This window comes from Giraffa tippelskirchi, chromosome X (genome assembly GCF_054371585.1).
Source record: "Giraffa tippelskirchi isolate mGirTip1 chromosome X, T2T-mGirTip1v1.2.pri, whole genome shotgun sequence".
Taxonomy (NCBI): domain Eukaryota; kingdom Metazoa; phylum Chordata; class Mammalia; order Artiodactyla; family Giraffidae; genus Giraffa; species Giraffa tippelskirchi.
This window is the reverse complement of record NC_137289.1, coordinates 31687850-31709148: the sequence shown is the minus strand read 5'-3', so window position 1 is coordinate 31709148 and position 21299 is coordinate 31687850. Positions and strand designations below refer to the sequence as shown.

Here is a 21299-nt window from a genome sequence, read left to right as displayed (position 1 = left end):
CTCCAAATATTGAGTTGTTTTTCATTTATTTTGGCTGGTGGGATGTGCCATGGGAAATTTTCTTTTCCAAAAGAAGGGGTTATGTGTTGTGACTGTTTCAGGATGATCAGGATGAAGTGAACCAGAACTACTTAGCGGATGAAGAGGAAGAAGCAGAAGAAGAGGCTAGGGTGATGGTGGTACCTGATTTGGAGGAGGAGGAGGAAGAAGAGGAGGAGAAAGAAGAGGCGGAAAAGGAGGAGGAAGAGAGTCACAGTCAGGAAACAGACGGTGCCTGGTGGCAGAAACTGCAGATTGTAAATGATTACCTGTGGGATCCGGAGAAAAGGACGTCTCTGGCCCGAACAGGTCAGAGTTGGAGTAAGTCCCAGTGGTCCCAATGCCCCAGTCGGGTGTCCTTTGCTTTCGGCTTGGTGTCCAGGACTCCTTTACCACACGTTGGATGGGCTTGTCTGCAAACTTCTCTTAGCTCTTCACGTAACCGGATCAATGCCTAGGGAAATAATGGGCAGATCTCATCAGAACAAACTCCAAGTGGGTGAACAGACGATTGTGTAGCTGAAATCCACTGGGCTCAACAGCATTTTGTAGTGCAGAGAGACAGTAAGAATGAGTTGAAAAAGCACAGATTTTATGGAAGCCCCAGCCCTGTCATTTTCTATCTGTAACTTTGGGCTCATCATTTATCCTCTCTGAGCCTCAGTTTCCTCACCTGCTAAACGAGGGAAGCAGTATCTCCCTTTCTCTCCCACAGGAGCAGCCTGAGACTCCAATAAGGTATGGACATGGTAAAATCGAAAGTATTACACAGAAGACTATTCCTAGGATACGAGACTCAAGTCCCTGCTAACCTGACCAAGAGTTTGTACAGTCTCATCATTTCACCCCATTTTGTCCGAGAAGGATAGCCAGGGCTGCCGCTGGCCCCAGGTTGTGAGTGCTCTACAGCTCCAGGGTGTTTAGAGAAAAATGGGTTAAAGGGATCATTTCTAGCAATTCAAGCCCAAGCTCCTGTATTTCTTGATACATGGCAGAATTGCAGTCCACATGCAGCCACCACTGTTACTTCACAGCTTCCCCAGCACTCCTCTCCCAGGGTCCCTCCTACTCACCTCTTGAACTCTTAATGCTGATCCTTCTCAGGTGATTTAGCTTGTGGTAAAATTCACACTCGCCACACTCTCTGCACATCCCAGGAAAAGAGCAGCTGCTGGGCTAAACTCAGTTAACCCATGGAAGAAAAAACAGATAAGTCTATGGGTGAAATAAGAGTCCCCCAGTGCCAAGAGTCTACATTGCTGAAGTCAACGTTCATGCCTTCTAAAGGCCCCTTTAACTGAGAATTCTCTCCTTTGTAGCTGATGTTTCTAGTTCAGCTCAGTCAGGGTGAGACGGCCAGCCCAGCTTCCTGGAATTGGGAATAGCAGGTGTGGGGCTCCGAACAACACCCACCTCCGTTCACCCCTCTTCAGTTCCCAGCCCCACCCCTGCCCATCCCTTGAACTCTCAACTCTCAACTGGAACAAATGTACCTTTCAAGGAACATTCCGACATTCTGGAAGCTGCAGACAAATGCAGGACACTCACTGGGGCTCCATAGGGCGCACAGCTGTCTCTGGCTTGCCTAAAGAGGACTGGAAAAACAGGTCTTGTGAAATGCAAGTGTGGTTCTGGGAGGAGGAAGCCCTGCATTAACCCTTAAACAGCCATTGGAACTTAACCAGATAAGCTGACCCAAACTGTGCCTGCAGAGAAGAATCCATAAGCCAATACATGGAGACAAGAGAGGAAGGTTCGAGTATCCAGGGGAGATGTGGCAGTGGGGACATTGCATATCCAGGCCTCTGGGAAGCAGGTCTCAGAAGGCTAGCCTTGGACAAAGGGCAAATAGTTATGTTAATGCCCAGGTCACCACATGCCTTGCTGTCCTCTTGCTTGAGAACTAGGTGCCAATTAAGCACTTACTAACCCCGTCCAGCCTGGACATCAACATGACAGACATATTCACCCAGCCTGTTATTATATTCTGGGCTTTTCCTCTTATAGCTGGGCAACTTCTATTCATAGGAGCTATATGTTATTTTATTGGGTACTGACCAGAAGTCTATGAGGTAGTAATATTATTGTCCCCATTTTACAGATGCAGAAACTGAGGCTTAGAGAGGGTAAGTAACTTAGCTAAAGTCACACAGTTAATAAGTGGCAGGACTGGGATTCAAACCCAGGTTGGACGAACACTGGAGTTCCTTCTCTTGCCAGAATACCACACTGTCTTCATGAACTCTAGCAGTGAGCAAGGCCCTGATGGTAGGGCCTCAGGACCTGATGGGGTGTTTTAGTGGAAGGACTGAAGAGTTGGGATTGTGAGTATCCTGTCTATTCAAGATATAATTGCCTATCCAAGCTTGGGTGGGGCATTCAGGGGCGAACCCTGGATTACCTAGAGGAGCAGCCCAAGTAAAATTTGGATATTTGGAGCAGAAAAGGTTGGAGGGATCAGTGGGTTTGGGTGGGTACCGTGCTTGGTTTTGCCGGGGGTGGGGGTGGTACAGTGTAGCTGAGACAGCCTATCACAGGCTCCAGGGCACAGACTCCTGGCCATTCTCCCGTCTACAGCTTCTTGGCCACACATCCTGGGCAAGAAGGAAGACGTCTCCAGGGGAATGTACCTGTCTTCCATTGCTTTCCTTTCATCCATGAAACTGAGCCTTCTGGTCCCCTAGGATGGTTCCAGCTGTGGATGGGTTGCCAGGATGAGGACAGGGGTAGAGCAATGGAGGAGGAGGCACAGGGCACATCCTATCAGGCCAGCCAGTGGACAGGAGCCAAGTACCACAGACACACAAGGTGCTGCTGTTTCTTCTCTGGGGACTCCAACTGAAGTGAGGTGTTCGTATTCCAGTTCCACTTTAGTGCGTCTTAGAAAACATAAAGGTTCACCTCCAGTTAAATTCCTAAGGAATTTTTTTCTCCTTTTCCTGACTCCTTTTGGGGGTCGTTAATTTTATTTGGTTCATGGTTCAATTTAAAAATTGACATTTGGATTTGGTTTGGGGTACAGCAGAGTTAGGTGGTTTGTTCTGGTTTCCAGCTCATGACATGGTTCAAATCCATAGTTCTGACATCATGTCACTGCTGTGAGCAGACTTAAATGCTATTTTCTGAGACAGCCCCCAAAAGGGGCATGCTTATTCACTCATTCTGTGCTGCCTAATCCCGGGGCAAACCTGGCCCTGATCCAGCCCACGGAGGAAGAATGCACACAACTGTGCCTCTGGAAACTATGGCAATAATAATATTAATAATAACAGTGATGAAGAGTGTCATTTATAGAGCACTGAGTGTCTGCCAGGGCCTGTGCTATGCTATTTATATGCATCATTCAATGTTAAGAAGTCAGTACTATTATTATCTTCATTTTACAGATGAGGAAATTGAGGCCCAGAGAGGTAAATAGCATGTCTAACATTCAACAGCTAGAAAGTGGTAGCATCAGCACAAGATGGAAGGAAAGGCTGAATTTCGAATATTGTTAGGGACACAGATCAGAATATGAGGGACGTGCTAAACTTATCACCATTTTATCTGCAAGGAATTGGGGAGTGCCCAAAGGTTCAATAACTTGCTCAAGCGCACAGTTAGAGCTCACAGGTGGCAGGTATCTGTAAGTACAGTTGCCCCCTCCTTCCTTCCCCATCCTGTGTTAGTGTCCTTTTTGAAATCAGAGTCACTTAAACTTTTGCCAAATATGAATAAGATTTGAAGTACATAAAGTGAAACCTTGCTTTGCCTTCATTAGAGGCAAGTCCAGTGGAAATGAATCAAAAGTTTGAATTATGGGCTATGTGAAGAAATGCTGTTTTCATCACTTGCAAATATATATAATCATCAGAACCAAGTGGCTAGAACTCTTTAGGACACCTGCTTTGATGAATAGCAGAGAATGATTTGTACGTAGGACATCGGCCATCGCCCAGAGTACTCCCAAGCAACTTGCCCTCTGCAGTACTTTAAACTCTGCTCCCCTGTAATCTCGTTCATGGTCACCATTTGCTCAGCAAGCCCTTCCATCGGAGATGCTGTAAAGAGTAAAACTGCAATCAGACCTCTGATGCAATTCTCACCAATTTCAAATTGGTGAAATCTGAATAAGCAAGGACATACTGAATCTGGGGAATTACAAAAAAAGCCACGTCACGTGTTTTTGCGATGGTTCTGATTCGTGAGTTCAAATGCAGACGCAGGGCTTATTGGCCAGCACTGACCACCCTCATCTCTGATTTTTCTGCAGGCCTGATCTTAGTCATTTACTTCTTCTTCTATGCCTCCCTGGCTGCTGTGATCACCCTCTGCATGTACACGCTATTTCTGACCATCAGTCCTTACATGCCGACCTTCACTGAGAGGGTGAAGCCTCCTGGTGAGTGCCCAAATACCCTGAGCTGTCCCAACACCTTGGACAGAAATCTGCTTGCACGGCATGTTCAGCCTCAATTAACTTTGGCTCTTCCCGGTAATGACTTAGGGATTCAATTATTAGGAGTAAAAGTAAAATGGTACTTGGCAGATTATTGTCCTTTTCATTTTGATTGCCTGGGAGGGGGTGGAGGGGAATGGTTTCATGGGAATCGATACAAAAAAGTTATCCCAAGAACGGGTTAATATATCCAAGACTTGTTTTCATTGCCAGGAGTTATGATCAGACCCTTCGCCCATAGCCTTAACTTCAACTTCAACGTTTCTGAACCTGACACTTGGCAGCATTATGTGATTAGTCTAAATGGCTTTCTCCAGGGTAAGTGCCTCTGAATGGTGAGAATATCTTTGGAAAGGTGATGAGTGGGAATGCAAAAATCACTTGGCTCTGAAATCCCAGTCTTAACTAACGCTGCCCATTCTGGTTTTTCCTTACCTTGCATCCCCCTTAGCACCTGTAGATACAATCAAAAGTACTGTGGTTTGTAATTGTATGTTGCCTTAAAGCATATAAGCCAAAGATGGTAAGTTATATGTTTATATGAAAGCATATAAGCCAGTAAGGTGATAAGTTTATTAGGACAGAGAACTTGCTTTCTCTTCTGGAATATCCTAGTCAGTCAGTCAGTTCAGTCAGTTCAGTCACTCAGTCGTGTCCGACTCTTTGCGACCCCATGAACTGCAGCACGCCAGGCCTCCCTGTCCATCACCAACTCCTGGAGTTTACCCAAACTCATGTCCATCGAGTCGGTGATGCCATCCAGCTATCTCATCCTCTGCCATCCCCTTCTCCTCCTGCCCCCAATCCTTCCCAGCATCAGGGTCTTTTCCAATGAGTCAACTCTTCGCATGAGGTGGCCAAAGTATTGGAGTTTCAGCTTCAACATCAGACCTTCCAATGAACACCCAGGACCGATCTCCTTTAGGATGGACTGGTTGGATCTCCCTGTAGTCCAAGGGACTCTCAAGAGTCTTCTCCAACACCACAGTTCAAAAGCATCAATTCTTTGGCACTCAGCTTTCTTTATAGTCCAACTCTCACATCCATACGTGACTACTGGAAAAACCATAGCCTTGACTAGATGGACCTTTGTTGGAAAGTAATGTCTCTGCTTTTTAATATGCTATCTAGGTTGGTCATAACTTTCCTTCCAAGGAGTAAGCGTCTTTTAACTTCATGGCTGCAATCACCATCTGCAGTGATTTTGGAGCCCATAAAAATAAAGTCTGGCACTGTTTGCACTGTTTCCCCATCTATTTGCCATGAAGTGATGGGACCGGATGCCATGATCTTAGTTTTCTGAATGTTGAGCTTTAAGCCAACTTTTTCACTCTCCTCTCTCACTTTCATCAAGAGGCTTTTTAGTTCTTCTTCACTTTCTGCCATAAGGGTGGTGTCATCTGCATATCTGAGGTTATTGATATTTCTCCCAGCAGTCTTGATTCCAGCTTGTGCTTCCTCCAGCCCAGCGTTTCTCATGATGTACTCTGGATATAAGTTAAATAAGCAGGGTGACGATATACAGCCTTGATGTACTCCTTTTCCTATTTGGAACCAGTCTGTTGTTCCATGTCCAGTTCTAACTGTTGCTTCCTGGCCTGCATACAGATTTCTCAAGAGACAGCTCAGGTTGTCTGGCACTCCCATCTCTTTCAGAATTTTCCACAGTTTATTGTGATCCACACAGTCAAAGGCCTTGGCATAGTAAATAAAGCAGAAATAGATGTTTTTCTGGAACTCTCTTGCTTTTTTGATGATCCAGCGGATGTTGGCAATTTGATCTCTGGTTCCTCTGCCTTTTCTAAAACCAGCTTGAACATCTGGAAGTTCACAGTTCACGTATTGCTGAAGCCTGGCTTGGAGAATTTCAAGCATTACTTTACTAGCGTGTGAGATGAGTGCAATTGTGCAGTAGTTTGAGCATTCTTTGGCATTCCCTTTCTTTGGGATTAGAATGAAAACTGACCTTTTCCAATCCTGTGGCCACTGCTGAGGTTTCCAAATTTGCTGGCATATTGAGTGCAGCACTTTCACAGCATCATCTTTCAGGATTTGAAATAGCTCAACTGGAATTTCATCACCTCCACTAGCTTTGTTCGTAGTGATGCTTTCTAAGGCCCACTTGACTTCACATTCCAGGATGTCTGGCTCTAGGTGAGTGATCACACCATCATGATTATCTCTGGGTCGTGAAGATCTTTTTTGTACAGTTCTTCTGTGTATTCTTGCCACCTCTTCTTAATATCTTCTGCTTCTGTTAGGTCCGTACCATTTCTGTCCTTTATCGAGCCCATCTTTGCATGAACTGTTCCCTTGGTATCTCTAATTTTCTTGAAGAGATCTCTAGTCTTTCACATTCTGTTGTTTTCCTCTATTTCTTTGCACTGATCACTGAGGAAGGCTTTCTTATCTCTCCTTGTTATTCTTTGGAACTCTGTCTTCAAATGGGAATATCTTTCCTTTTCTCCTTTGCTTTTCGCTTCTCTTCTCTTCCAAGCTATCTGTGAGGCCTCCTCAGACAGCCATTTTGCTTTTTTGCATTTCTTTTCCATGGGGATGGTCTTGATCCCTGTCTCCTGTACAATGTCACGAACCTTCGTCCATAGTTCATCAGGCACTCTGTCTATCAGATCTAGTCCCTTAAATCCATTTCTCACTTCCACCGTATAATCATAAGGGATTTGATTGAGGTCACACCTGAATGGTCTAGTGGTTTTCCTTACTTTCTTCAATTTAAGTCTGAATTTGGCAATAAGGAGTTCATGATCTGAGCCACTGTCAGCTCCTGGTCTTGTTTTTGCTGACTGCATAGAGCTTCTCCATCTTTGGCTGCAAAGAATATAATCAATCTGATTTCGGTGCTGACCATCTGGTGATGTCCATGTGTAGAGTCTTTTCTTGTGTTGTTGGAAGAGGGTGTTTGCTATAACCAGTGTGTTCTCTTGGCAATACCCTAGAGCACCTAGTTATGTCCTAGACATATTCAGATGGCTCAATAATGATCAATTATAAAACATAATTCCAGGGGGGGGGGCAGGTGGTGATGAGAAAAGGAGAGTGTTCTCCAGAACTGGAAGACTCTTACCTCTTGTGTTTTCTCAAGGTGAGAGAATTCATTTCTTGGAGATGATCCATCTTAAAGGATGATCCATCTTAAAGAGCCTTTATTTAAGGCTCTTTATTTAAATAGCAGTCCAAAAGGGAGTTGGAGGACAAACCTCTGGGTGGCAGTCACTCCAATATTTTGATAGCCAGTGTTTTCAAAATGCCTATCTGTATAGTATCATCAGATAACATTTTTAGGGGCAAATGAATGGCTTTCTGAGAAGCCCTTACACAGGGTGAAAACTGACGTAGCAGCTTGGTTAAGGTTAAACATAGAGCCCACAGTCTCTGTATTTCTTCAGCTATCAAAGTAAACCCATGGGTTAACTGCACCTATTATTTGTGGGGGAAAAGCCAGTTAGACTGGTTTGGTTGTCCTAGGCTGGCTGAAACCTAGTGATGGGGGTGGCCTTCAGAACATGCACTGAACTAAGAGGATTCTCTTATGTGATAGGAAGCGTTATTTAAATGCATAAATGTTGTCACTGAACTTTAACCCTGCATCGCAGAGTCTATTGTCCCCATTTTACAAATGGGGGAATTGAGGCTCAGAAAGGGGAAGAAACCTGATCAAAGTCTTCCAGTAGCCGAACCAGTGTTTCAATTTAAACCCTTGTTTCTGTTCTTGACACCCTTGCTACTCAAAGTATGATCCAGGGACCAGCAACATCAGTATCACTTGGGAGTTTGCTGGAAAGGGAGAATCTCAGGCCCCACCCAGACCTGCTAAATGAGGATCTGCAGGTGGTCTTTACACTCTTTAAAGCTTGAGAAGTGCTGCTTTTCACAATTCTATGCTGCTGCCATATGACCAAGAATTAGAAACTCAGGTTTGTATCAGTGTCATATTGATTAAGTCTGAGATTCAGAATCCTCACCTGTACAATGAGAGGGGCATGGTTCTTTGTGAATCCATGGAGTCCCATTTTTGGCTCCCCAAAATGTTTTGGGCATCATAGCCAGCACAATATCTTCTCTTCTTTCAAAATGCTTGTGAGCTATTGCAAATGTACTATCAGAATCTCTGCTGAGGAAATTCCTCTGAGAAGACAGAAGATGCAGAAATATCAGTTCTGACCTGATGACAGAGGTGGGGAACATTGGGAAAAGCATTGGGTTTTTTAGTTCCTAAGTGTAGATACTATGCCCTTTTTAAAAGGAACACATCTCTGAAATAGACATCCCAGAGTATCAATTTCATTCCTGTGAGGACAGAGATTTTGCAATAAGGGTCATGCCCATGTCACATTATTTTTAAAGGAACATCCTCAAGAGAAACAAAGAACACGTGATTAGAGTTTCTATTTAGAAAGTTATTTGAACATAGTTCTTGTTCTTCAAAAAAAAAAAAAGATTAAAAAAAGAGAGAGAGATTAAAACAAAACTTTGAATTGAATGTAGCTTTGTCAAAGGAAAAATAAAAGCTTAGCCATAACTGGAATCGATTTAAAATTCCCAGTTGCTTCTAATATCAAGCCCAAGTCACAGTCTGTCTAGATAAGGGTCCAGCAGTACTTTTGGAGTTTTACCTCTGGTGGCACAATCTCCTCTGAAAAACTGAGCTACTTGGAACATAAATGCATGGAGGCTGGATCTAATAGGACTAACCGGATTTCATCATTGAGAACCAAACTGGGAATAATGTAGTCATTTCTAAAGCCCAGTTCTATGGCGTCTACTAGCTCAAAGAGTCAGCTCACAGACGGACCTTTTTAGCCCTCTCCCTGATACGTGTACCTTGAAAGTGATAGTGAAAGTCGTTCAGTCGTGTCAGACTCTTTGTGACCCCGTGGACCCCAGTCCATGGAATTCCAGGCCAGAATACTGGAGTGGGTAGCCTTTCCCTTCTCCAGGGGATCTTCCCACCCAGGGATTGAACCCAGGTCTCTCGCACTGCAGGCAGATTCTTTACCAACTGAGCTATCAGGGAAGCCATGTGTACCTTGGACACATGCTAAATTCCATGCAAGGGAAAGGGACACTAACTCTGAGTGCCTCGGGTCTCAGCAGACAAGACCTCACCCCCTCACCCTCTCAGTGGAGATCCTACGTTTGTCATTGTTTCCTGTCTTTCAACCTAAGTTTCTATTTTTCAGTGCTAACTTCCCTCTATAAAGAATGAGGAGCTGGTTTATTTCCTCCTCTTCTTCCTCCCCCTTCCTCCTGTTCCACAACACACAGTTTTCACCTTCTTGCATTAGGTGCCTCTGATCGACCTCAAAGAGAGGTTGCCTAGACTGAACTTAAAGAGATATGACCCCCGTGCTTTGCCTCTATCTATATCCCATGCCTCGATATGACTCAATCCTTCTTTCAAAATCCACCTACTATGCGCCTCTTCCTCTCCCAGAAGTATTAATAAAAGAGGCAGCCCTCCACGTTTACAATTTACCATGTCAGAAAAGAAATAATGGAAAATATAGAAGAGTTATAAAGCGACAAACATACTACAATCCAGAGACGGATATGGAAGAAGTTCCAAGAGAATGAAAAGCAAGGGGACAGGCAATCCAAGTGGGCTAGGAGGACTAGCCTAGAAGGCTTCTTGGAGAGATGTTGTTGATGAAGGGCCTGGGGCCCCTGATGCCAGGTCACAGGGTCTAAGACAGGCTGAGTGGGCTTTCAGAGGAGCACAAGTAAGCTGGGGAAAGGAAACCAGGGAGGAGAACCACTGAAAACCTGGCCCTCTCTGTGGCACCTAACATGACCCTTTGCCATCCCCACATGCTTTAGGTTACAATGACAGTCTTCAAGAGGAAATGAATGTAGACTGTCCCCCGGGCCAGTACTTCATCCAAGATGGTGATGAGGATGAAGACAAGAAGGCCTGCCAATTTAAGCGCTCCTTCCTGAAGAACTGCTCTGGCCTGGAAGACCCAACTTTTGGCTACTCTACTGGACAGCCTTGCATCCTTCTAAAGATGAACCGGGTATATTGGCCCATGATACTCTGGTGATGAAAAGTGCATGAGTTGGGTAGGAGGGCTCTGGCCACTCCATGTCTCTTGGGTTCTGTCTTTATACACTGTTAAGCTTGGCCATTTTTACCAAGAGCATCAGTAATGCAAACAACTGGATAAACCTACCAAGTAATAATTCCTTTTCTCCCTGAACACTTTCTATTTGGATTCTTCTCCAGCACCCCTGAACCTGCCCTTGGATGCCTGTATCAGGAATGAGATCTTGAGCTGTTTGGCACAGGGGACTGACATGAAGGTGGTGTGGGAGGCAATTCTTATATCACCAGAAATGCATTTTCCTCCTCTCCCGCCATGCCTTGGGGTGGCAGAGCCTTATCAGGCATGCTCTCCTCTTGACACCAGTACGTTCTTTACATCTTCAGGATAATCTTGCTGCAGTTACCATTGTATGAATATCAGCCACAAATAAAACAAGGAGTAACCTGAGCTGTGTAGCTCTGAAGATATTTTGCATCTTCTGCTTTCTGTAACATTTCTGAGAGGACAAATAGATCAAGTTTGTGCCTAAAGAAGTGATGACTCTAGGGGGATTTAGAAAAGCCTCACTTTTTTACTGTCAAATCTGTTTTTTTTTTTTTTTTCTTTTGCTAGATTGTTGGCTTTCGTCCTGAGCGTGGAGACCCTGTGAAGGTTTCCTGCAAAGTTCAGGTAAAGTGCCCTTTTGAATAAGTACTGTTAGCACATCTGTTTCTTGCAAAAAGGTGGGTCATCTCTTCCAAGGGCTTTGCCATGGACAGTTGGCTAAGGATCAGGGAAAGGGTTAATCTTTTCATAACTACGCCTCCATTTATAACTTCAGTCCTCCCTGTTTCCAGAAAGCATTCCATTCATGTGTATTCGTGTGTGTAGTGTTTGTGTGTGTATGTGTGTGCTGATTTATACCTGTGAAAGCCAAAGACTGAACCTCAGCTAAGGGCCACAGCAGGGAACAACAATGTGCCAAGTCATTAATTGGGATTCTGTTTACACTTTTGCTTTTAGCTCTAATTACTTGTTTCTTTGAACTAAACAAGCGGCTTTCATTAGAGTCATTAGTCCCTGCTTTTAAAACTGAATTTCACTTTTTGCAGCAATGACCAGTGGCACTGGGTGTTGCAGTAACAAATGACTACAAAGGAAGTATAAACAGAACTCCATTAATATGCTAATTAACTGTCCTTCAAGGGACCATTAACTCCTATCTCATCTGTGCCAATTAGCTCCCTTGTAGGAAAAAGCCCTAGATCTTGGGTTTGCTTCTTAAACTGGCAGTAGCTGCCTCCTGTTTGCTAACAGCCACTGTGCCCCCAGTCCTGGGCAGATGTCTTACAAATAAGTGAAGCCAGGGAATCCCATTCTCAGTACCAGAAATGCCACTCAAAACTCCAGTCTTGATGGTGGCAGATCAGAAAGCAGCAAAAGGTGGCATTTATTCAGCAGTAGTTCACATTCAGCAAGAATTTATGAATCACTTATTAAGTATCAGGTACTCTGCTCGGTGTTGGGGGTGCCAAGATAAATATGAATCTGTCTCTGAAATCAAGGCAGTCAAGTAATACAGATGCAGTGGGGACATAAAAGAAGGAAAGATTAGTTCCACATGGGAGGTGATGACACTGAAGATGAGCTTTGAAAGGTCAGGCCATGCTTGCCCAGTGACCAAGGTAGGAAGGACATTCATTCTGTTCACATATACGTGAGCATGTATAAATATACACACATGAGAGGTGTGACTACAAATGGTGGAATTGATTCCACACACCATTCACCAAAAATAAATTTCATTACTTTTTAGAATATATAAATAAACCATGAAGATGAACTCAGTCTTAAACTAGCATAGTAATTGGATTGAGTCCTGCTTAGAATTCCCTAAGGAGATCAAACCAGTCAATCCTAAAGGAAATCAGTCCTGAATATTCATTGGAAGGACTGATGCTGAAGCTGAAACTCCAATACTTTGGCCACCTGATGGGAAAAGCTGACTCATTTGAAAAGACCCTGATGCTGGGAAAGATTGAAGGTGGGAGGAGAAGGGGACGGCAGAAGATGAGATGGTTGGATGGCATCACCAACTCGATGGCCGTGAGTTTGAGTAAGCTCCAGAAGTTGGTGATGGACAGGGAAGCCTGGTGTGCTGCAGTCCATGGGGTCACAGTCAGACATGACTGAGCGACTCAAATGAACTAAGAGTTCCCTAGTGGAAATCATTCATTTTTCAGCTTACATTGAACCTTGCTGAGAACTGTCTTTTTTTAAAAAAAAAAAAAAGAAAATTGAGTCATTATACATTCTATAATAATCAATACTGGTCAAATCCACACCCACTTGTGGAAGTCAAGCAGGATGAGGTAATTACTAGAATAAATTAAGGAGAGTTCAGTTTATACTAAGCCATTATAGTATATTGATAGAAGTAATCACATGACCTGAGTGAGTGATTTGCTAGTAGGGATTCACTATTTGTCTCTTACTAACCTCCAGACCTCGGCTCTCTAGGGCAAACCTAATGCATGGGCAGAAAGTCCTACCTGACATACTATGATAAGGGTCAGTTCAGTTGAGTTCAGTTGCTCAGTCATGTCTGACTCTTTGTGACCCCATGTGAAGCATGCCAGACTTCCCTGTCCATCACCAACTCCCCGAGCTTACTCAAGCTCATGTCCATCAAGTTGGTGATGCCATCCAACCATCTCATCTTCTATCGTTCCCTTCTCCAGTCCTGCCTTCAATCTTTCCCAGCATCAGGGTCTTTTCATATGAGTCAGTTCTTCACATCAGTTGGCCAAAGTATTGGAGTTTCAGCTTCAGCATCAGTCCTTCCAATGAATATTCAGGATTGATTTCCTTTAGGATGGACTGGTTGGATATCCTTGCAGTCCAAGGGACTCTCAAGAGTCTCCTCCAACACCACAATTCAAAAGCATCAATTCTTCGCCGCTCAGCTTTCTTTATGGTCCAACTCTCACATCTGTACATGACTACTAGAAAATCCATAGCTTTGACTAGACGGACCTTTGTCAGCAAAGTGATGTCTCTGCTTTTTAATATGCTGTCTAGGTTGGTCATAGCTTTTCTTCCAAGGAGCAAGTGTCTTTTAATTTCATGGCTGCAGTCACCATCTGCAGTGGTTTTGGAGCCCAAGAAAATAAAGTCTCTCACTATTTCCATTGCTTCCCCATCTATTTGCCATGAAGTGATGAGACCGGATGCCATGATCTTAGTTTTCTGAATGTTGAGTTTTAAGCCAACTTTTTTCACTCTCCTCTTGCACGTTCATCAAGAGGCTCTTTAGTTCTTCTTCGCTTTCTGCCATAAGGGTGGTGTCATCTACATATCTGAGGTTATTGATATTTCTCCCAGCAATCTTGATCCCAGCTTATGCTTTATCCAACCCGGCGTTTCACATGATGTACTCTGCATAGAAGTTAAATGAGGGTAGACTTGTTTATTTAATCATTCCCCCTTTGCTTATCCTCCTGACCCTACCCCCTGTAATGAAGCCCCTCAGAGAATGTGGTCAGAGACACGCGTTTAGGTGAGCCACATCCAGGCTGTGTCCCTGTGCATCTGGTTTGACCTCCACCAGAATTGAGCACACCACGTGTATGGTGTTGTAGAGTGGGATTTACAGAGCATGTTCTAATTTACACCTGCCTCGGTTCCAGAGTCCAGGGCTGGGTGCCAGGCCCAGTATGATTCTTTGCAGAGGGGCTGGCATGGTAGGCCCTCTTGCCAGAGCAACACCAGGTACTGCAAGCCCATTGGAGCCCCTTGGAGCCCTTCCGCCTGAGTCTCCTAGGAGCTAGCACGGAGCTACACTGAGAACCTTCAGCCTCCCATGGTCTGAGCCTTCTATTCGGAATTCTTTGAACTGCAAAACCAAAGCCCAGTCTTTCCCTGGAAACACTCCTCTGGCAATAAGTCTGGCCTGAACTATGCCTCACTCTGCTTTCCTGATCTTCCTGAGGTGGACACACAGTGTTTCCACCTGGGCCTCAGGCCCCTTTAGCTCAGGCTCCAACTCAGGGACCCAGCACCTGATACATACTTGCTTCTACTTACAGAGAGGTGACGAAAATGACATCCGATCCATCAATTACTACCCAGAGTCGGCTTCTTTTGACCTCCGCTACTACCCTTACTATGGCAAACTGACTCATGTAAGTCTGTACTCCCCTTTAGTCTTTGCTGTCAGAAGGGGCTTAGAGACAGGGAAGACTGGGATCAATGAGAATTAGGGAGCAGCAGGTAGTAATAGCAAAGGGGTGAACAGCTGCTGGCCCAGACCAGGAGTTCACTCCACCAATTCCTATCCCAACCACTCTTTGCCAAATCTGAAGGAATCTCAAACATAGTGTGGCCTCACTCCTTCAGTTTACAGTTAGAGAAATGAGAGCTCAGAGAGAGGAAGTGACTTGCCCAAGGTCACACAGCTAATTAGTGGCAGAGCCAGGAGCAGACTAATCACTTACCATTGCACTCAATGATGCCCAAATAATCGGGTTCCTGTTTCTCCTGCTTGGAGTCTTGGGGCAGTGAAGGCTTCAGCGCCAGCATGGAGACTTAATAAATACTAGTTCTGGTTTGATTCATGGTCTGATACCCAGAAAACCATATCGTGCTGAGTTAGAACTGGTTCTCCCCAGAGGACAGTCAGACAACTGACACCGACTTATGAGAGAAATGTGTCATTTACCCCAGTCCCAGGGCAGAGAGAGCATCTCAGTTGCTTCAGCCACCTGTGACTCGGCATCATGGGATTTACACAGTTCCCTTTGTGGAGGTTATTCCATCCTGCACTGACCATCCAATCACATCCATCCTACAGTCCTTCCCCATGCCCCCTCCCCTCCTCCCACTTAGAATTCATTCTTCTTCCACCTACAGGTTAACTACACCTCCCCGCTGGTGGCAATGCACTTTACAGATGTAGTGAAGAACCAAGCGGTGCCTGTGCAGTGCCAACTGAAGGGCAAAGGCATCATAAATGATGTCATCAATGATCGTTTTGTGGGTAGGGTAATCTTTACTCTAAACATAGAAACCTAAGAACTTCGGGGGGCCACTCCCACCAGTTCTGTTTCTGTTTTATTTCATGTTACCCTGGTAGCACCTGAATTCTTTTCTTCAATCAGGACACAGCCAGATGGATACCTGAGACAGTAGACCATTTTTCCTTGCCTTTGACATATGTACAAAATGGCATTGTGGGAACTATTTGATTTTTAAAGGTAGTCTCTCCTGATGACAAATAGATGATATTCGTTTCCTTTTCCCCCACTTACAACTAAAACCCTTACTTGCTGCTAGAAGTCTCATTGTAGTGTAAACATAGTATCTGATAAAATTCACAGTAGCCATGAAGGAGAATTTCCGTAACAATTATAAATTCATCGTGTTTTCTAAAAATGTGTTGTTTTTAGAGGTGAGATTCCTTCCAACCAGGCTGATAACTAACCCTTTTTGTTAACCTGCCTGGCAAGGTCCTGCCCTGAGAATCACCAAGCAGACCAATCTAGAATACACCTAGGGCCACCATGCCCAGGGAACTCTGTATCCAACGGTGCTTGTGAAATAGGCTTCCATGGGCAACTAAATACTTCTTCACCAACTAGGTTATCTCCAACTGGAACAGAAGTCACTGATAACTGGATGTTGTTCTGGGATAGACCAGAACATAGACCTTCCCTGTGACTTCTTTTGGGGAGGTGAGGCCCAGTGCAACTGGGGAGAACACCTACCACATGGATGTGGCTGTTATTAGATTCCTTGCTTTATGGTGTAGTCATCCAAAGGCAAATGTTCCTGCAAAAAGGTTGTCTCAGCTTCAGGCAGAGGAAAAGACAAGGATGATCTCCACCACCTAATTCTTCTTGGGCTATTTGTTTGACAGCAGTGTGATGTTCTTTGAGACCTCAGGAATGGATGTGTTGACCACACTCACACCCTCTGCTACACTTTTGGGGATTGAAGTCAGGGTCTCCCAACTGATACATGGTAAGACAGAAATCTCCTCCCAGGCCACCCTATATTCAAGTCCCATTAGCCAGCTTTTCATTTTCTAAAAAAAAAAAATAATGGTGCGAGGCAGATGTTTATCCAGGTTGTAGATCAGCCAGGCTGCTTTGTCTTATCTTTGGCCATATGACCATTCCACTGCTTATCTCTACTAGGGGGAGGGCTGGGACCAGGAGAAAAAGAGAGTGTCAGAGAAGAGCATAGTGTCTCAGGGTTCAAAGCAAGCTTAAAGGCCACCTGGAAATATCCAGAGTCAGACTCTCCTCTACAGTGTTTACCTTCTCCCAAAACAGGGAACTGACAGTTTGGTAGTGAAGACAAACAAGTAAAGAAGTAACTACAATATAGTGTGGCAAGAGTTTTAATATTAGTATGTGGGAATGCTATGGGAACATGAAGAAAAATAACTCAAGCTGAGAAAGTAGCAGAGGAAATTTCACATGCAAAGTCACAATCATGAAAGACCATGGTGTGTTTGGGTAACTGTGAGCAGCTCATGTAACTCGAATGTAAAGGGCTCAGAGCAACGGCAGGGAGGGGCAGTGGACTGGGCTAGAAAGGCATCAGGTACTGAAAGAGGCCTTTGAGTTTTACCCAGTAGGAGAAAAGGAGTCATTAAAGCATTTTATGGGCTTCCCAGGTGGCTCAGTGGTAAAGAATCCACCCGCTAAGCAGAAGACACGTAGGAGACATGGGTTCAATCCCTGGGTGGGGAAGATCCCCTGGAGAAGGAAATGGCAACTCCCTCCAGTATTCTTGCCTGAAAAATTCCATGGACAGAGGAGCCTGGCGGGCTACAGTCCATGGGGTCACAAAGAGTCGGACACGACTTAGTGACTAAACAACAACAAACAAAAGCTTTTTATGCAGGGAAACTTTGCGATCATACTTACTTTTCAGAAATAGCACTTTGGCAGCCACATTGTGAAGGGTGCATTGCAGAGGGACAAGACTGGGGAATGGGCAGTGAGGGAGAAGGACTCAAGAATGACACTAAGGTTCTGACCTTGGCAAGAACCACTGGGATGGTGATACTGTCAGTTAAGACTGGGAATACATAAGTGAAGTAGGATTGGAGAAAAAGATGTTGAGATCAATTCTGGACATTTTAGTCTTGTGATTTCTACTTGTCAGACACTGATGTGGAGCTGTAAATATAAGTGGGTTGGGGAAGAAGGAAATATGAGAACAAAAGCAACATTTGCTTAAGTGAACTCTCTTAAGAAAGTCCACGGTATTTAATCATGGGAATTTGAGCCACTTATGTAAACATATCACAGCAATCTGGTCTCTCAGGTAGTGCTTCTCTCTTGGCTTATGGCAGAAAGGACTGCTGCTGCTCTTTGGAATCTCCTTCCCACACACCTTTCCAACTCTTAGTGACAGTAAAGGGGGGCTGACTGCTATTAACAAGTGATTCAAAGACACACAACAGCAGATCTGTGGAAAATACAAAAAACAACGAAACTGTCTCCCTTCAACTCCTTTCCTTACCAAATTCGACTTTCAAAACTCACCTTTAAAAAGAAACCAACTTGAAGATAACAACTTGAAAACCTCTTAACAATCACCTCAAATGATCAAAGTCTCGAGATTTAGTAGTAACAGATAATAGAACAGTAGATCTGGAAAGGAAGTTAGAGAGCGTTTAGTGAAAACAACCTGCATTGCATCTGACTCCAGGTCCAGTGCTCTTTCTACTCTGAGCTGCTGCTTACCAGGAAGTACCATCTTTTTAAAAATCAATGAATGATATCCCAAACATTTGAAAACATATGTCAAATTTGAGTTAGAATAGTTAACATTTCACAGGAATTCAACTGGTGCTATATATTATACATAATACATTATCCTGTTAAATACGTTGACTATAAAACAGACAAGGAATTATGAATCTTTTGTCATACAGTATTTCTCATTCAATGGAATCCATCATTTCCACAGTTTCAAAGCAATGTTGAATAGAAGTAGGATACTTGGGGATGTCAGCCAGGACATTTAAAAATAGCTTTATTATACAGAACTGGATATTATAATATAGTCATTAAAACTGGATTCTAACAATTGAAGAAACTTCCAGTGGATTAATTTAAATAGTCCCCTAAATGGTGCTGTACCAGGATTTGATTTGTATACCATCTGTTGCACTGCACTTGGTTTTACTTGATTGTCAATAAGAAATACTACTTCCAAATGCCTTCATGATTTTTGTCCATGCTAGACTTAGGATTTTTTACTTCTTAGCCCTTGAAATTATTATTCTAACGTTACCTTTCTTAGGCATCTGTTTGCTGGGAATCTTCATGTAGAAAACATTAATGTTGTCTTGGGGAGATGTTGACAGCAATAAATTAAAATAAAAAAGGAGTGTATGATTTCCTCTTTCTAAACTGTACCACTGATTTCCCCACAGGAATATTGGGCAGACACGTGGGTGGAAAACTTGACAACTGACAGCCTATTAGTTTAAGACTTTTTTTTTTTTCTTCTCCCTCCCACCTTTTTTCCCCCGACTCTTGGGATTCAGCCACAGGAGGTTGAAACTAAAAGTTGTTCCATTTCTAAGCGTTTTTCCTTTTGCATCATTCATGCTCCAGTTTCTTGAAAGACTGTTTTGTCAGAGTAAACTGCCTTTCTTCATCAAGGTTGAGTTTCTAGTATAAATTATTCTGTTTGTTTGCATAGAAGAGGAACGTCACGAGAAACTTTGAGGCAGGGAAAAGGAACAGAAATTCAAAGAGAAACTGCAAGTTAAGTGACTTCGGGGCACATCTGACCACAGACTGTCTCCCAGAGCAAATCTCTAGTGGTAATTGCAGCTAAAGACAGAAATATTTGCATTCCCTTGTTTGACTCAGAGGCTAGGCTGCAGTAGGAACCCCTTCTTTCTTTGTAAGCTGCCCTGGGCTAAGGTCTACTAGGCAGATATGGTTTGACTGGGGGGAGGTCTGTGATCCCAATGTATTTCCCCCACCTAGGTTCTGTGTTGGAGTCCTTTTTCCTTACTAATTTCAAACATGATAAAGCAATTTAACCAAATCATGCAGAAGTGTGATTTACAGTGTGATTTTATCCAGGCAGAAAATAATTTTGGGTGTCTGTGTATGTACTGAGGGGTGTGAGGGGGGCTAGGATGCAGAACAGTCCCGCCTACTTCACACAGTTCTTTAGTTGTAGGCTAGAAAAGAAGAAAAGCTGATAGAGGGATCCAAAAGGTTTAAGAAGGATGTAGTAGGCTCTCAATCTGACAGCCCTGTATTCAAGATATACTTCTCTGCGGGCCCCTGATTAGCCATAGCATCAGTTAGGATTACAATAAGAAATAGACAGCATGTTGACAAAATAGAATAATTGGTAAAGGATTTATTTACAAACAGATTAATTATAAATGTGTCAATGTAGGGAACCACAAAGAATAGCACAATAACCTAGGCTAGTACAAGCTAAACTCTTAACCTTCCCTAGGCCCTAAGGGACGGGGTTAGGAATTGGTTCCCAAAACCCAGAAGGACTGACTAGGGTACAGCTGACCACCTCGAAAGAAGTGGTGACCTTGCTGGAGAACTAAGCTATCTCAAGGTGACCTAGTAGGTAGGGAAACAGGAGAATAAATACCTTGATTTAATTTTCCTCCCTCCTTCTGATCTCCTGCTGGTAATTCCCATTGCCCAAACCCAACCAAAAGTCAGAGGGCAAGTAAACCCTCTGGTGTGGTCCATACAGGTCAGTCTCCCAAGGAAGAAAGCAGGGTGGAAAGGGGAGGGGGGACTACTTTTGGAGGGTCAAACACAAAACATCTAGCACAGCCACCAAGATTTTGAGATTCTGAGCACAGACTCCTGGGAACCTGGTAGAGTGCTAGAACCATCTACTGAACTGACTCCAGTGACCGGGGCATTTTGTCTTCATGCATACTCTGCTCCACGGCTTTGGGGTCAGAGGCAGCAGGCTTTCCCATGATAGAAACTCTTTTCTCTGTTCCTTAATATTCATTCCCTTTTCCAATTTCCTCCTTCATACTTTCCTAATCTGGTATCCTTCGGTATGTCATTTAAAACTCTTTTGCTTGTAAGTCACAAAACAAATGAATAAAAACAATCTCAAATAGACTTAAAGATAAAAAGAAATTTACTGAATCATATAACTAAAAAGTCCAGGTCCCGGTTACTTTGGTTTCAGGCAGAGCCAAGTCTTGGAACTCTATGTCATTAGGAACCAGTCTTTCTCCATCTCTCTATACTGCTTTCCATCACATTGGCTTCATTCTCAGGCTCCACAAATCAAGATATGTACAATGGCTGTCAGCACTATCAGGCCTATGTCCTCAAAGGCTAATTTTCCTTTGAAAGGCTTCCCTGGTGGCTCAAATGGTGAAGAATCTGCCCACAATTTGGGAGACCCGGGTTCGATCCCTGGGTAGGGAAGATCCCCCAGAGAAAGGCATGGCTACCCACTCCAGTATTCTTGACTGGAGAATCCCATGGACAGAGGAGCTTGGCAGGCTATACAGTTCATGGGGTTGCAAAGAGTCTGGCACAACTGAGCAACTTAACACTTTCACTTTCCCTTTGAAAAGGTAGCTTCTCTTCCCTGATCAAATAAAAATTCTGAGTCTCTCTTTGGCTTGAATTGGATTCTGTGTCCATCCCTGAACCAACCTCTGTGGCCACAAGGAGAAACTTCTCTAGTTGGCCAGGCTTGAGTCACATGCCCAGCCCTGGAGCTTGGGGTGATAT

General features: G+C 43.9%; 1 protein-coding gene across 13 annotated transcripts in view; it reads left to right on the top strand.

Annotated features, from left to right (window-relative positions):
- ATP1B4 (ATPase Na+/K+ transporting family member beta 4) overlaps positions 1 to 21299 on the top strand; it is a 42829-nt gene that overhangs the window by 3974 nt on the left and 17556 nt on the right. For 3 of the 13 annotated variants that reach the window (XR_014075698.1, XM_081565042.1, XM_081565046.1), the window contains exons 2-6: positions 102 to 360; positions 4292 to 4420; positions 4691 to 4795; positions 10316 to 10512; positions 11155 to 11211. Coding sequence is in view for 11 of the 13 variants with exons in the window: in XM_081565042.1 (XP_081421168.1) it covers positions 102 to 360; positions 4292 to 4420; positions 4691 to 4795; positions 10316 to 10512; positions 11155 to 11211 (747 nt within the window). In the remaining 2 variants the exon portion in view is untranslated. Of the gene's footprint in view, positions 1 to 101; positions 361 to 4291; positions 4421 to 4690; positions 4796 to 10315; positions 10513 to 11154; positions 11212 to 14609; positions 14706 to 15432; positions 18758 to 21299 lie in introns of those variants that run through there. The other 10 variants (XM_081565038.1, XM_081565045.1, XM_081565035.1 and 7 more) reach the window with 7 other exon arrangements.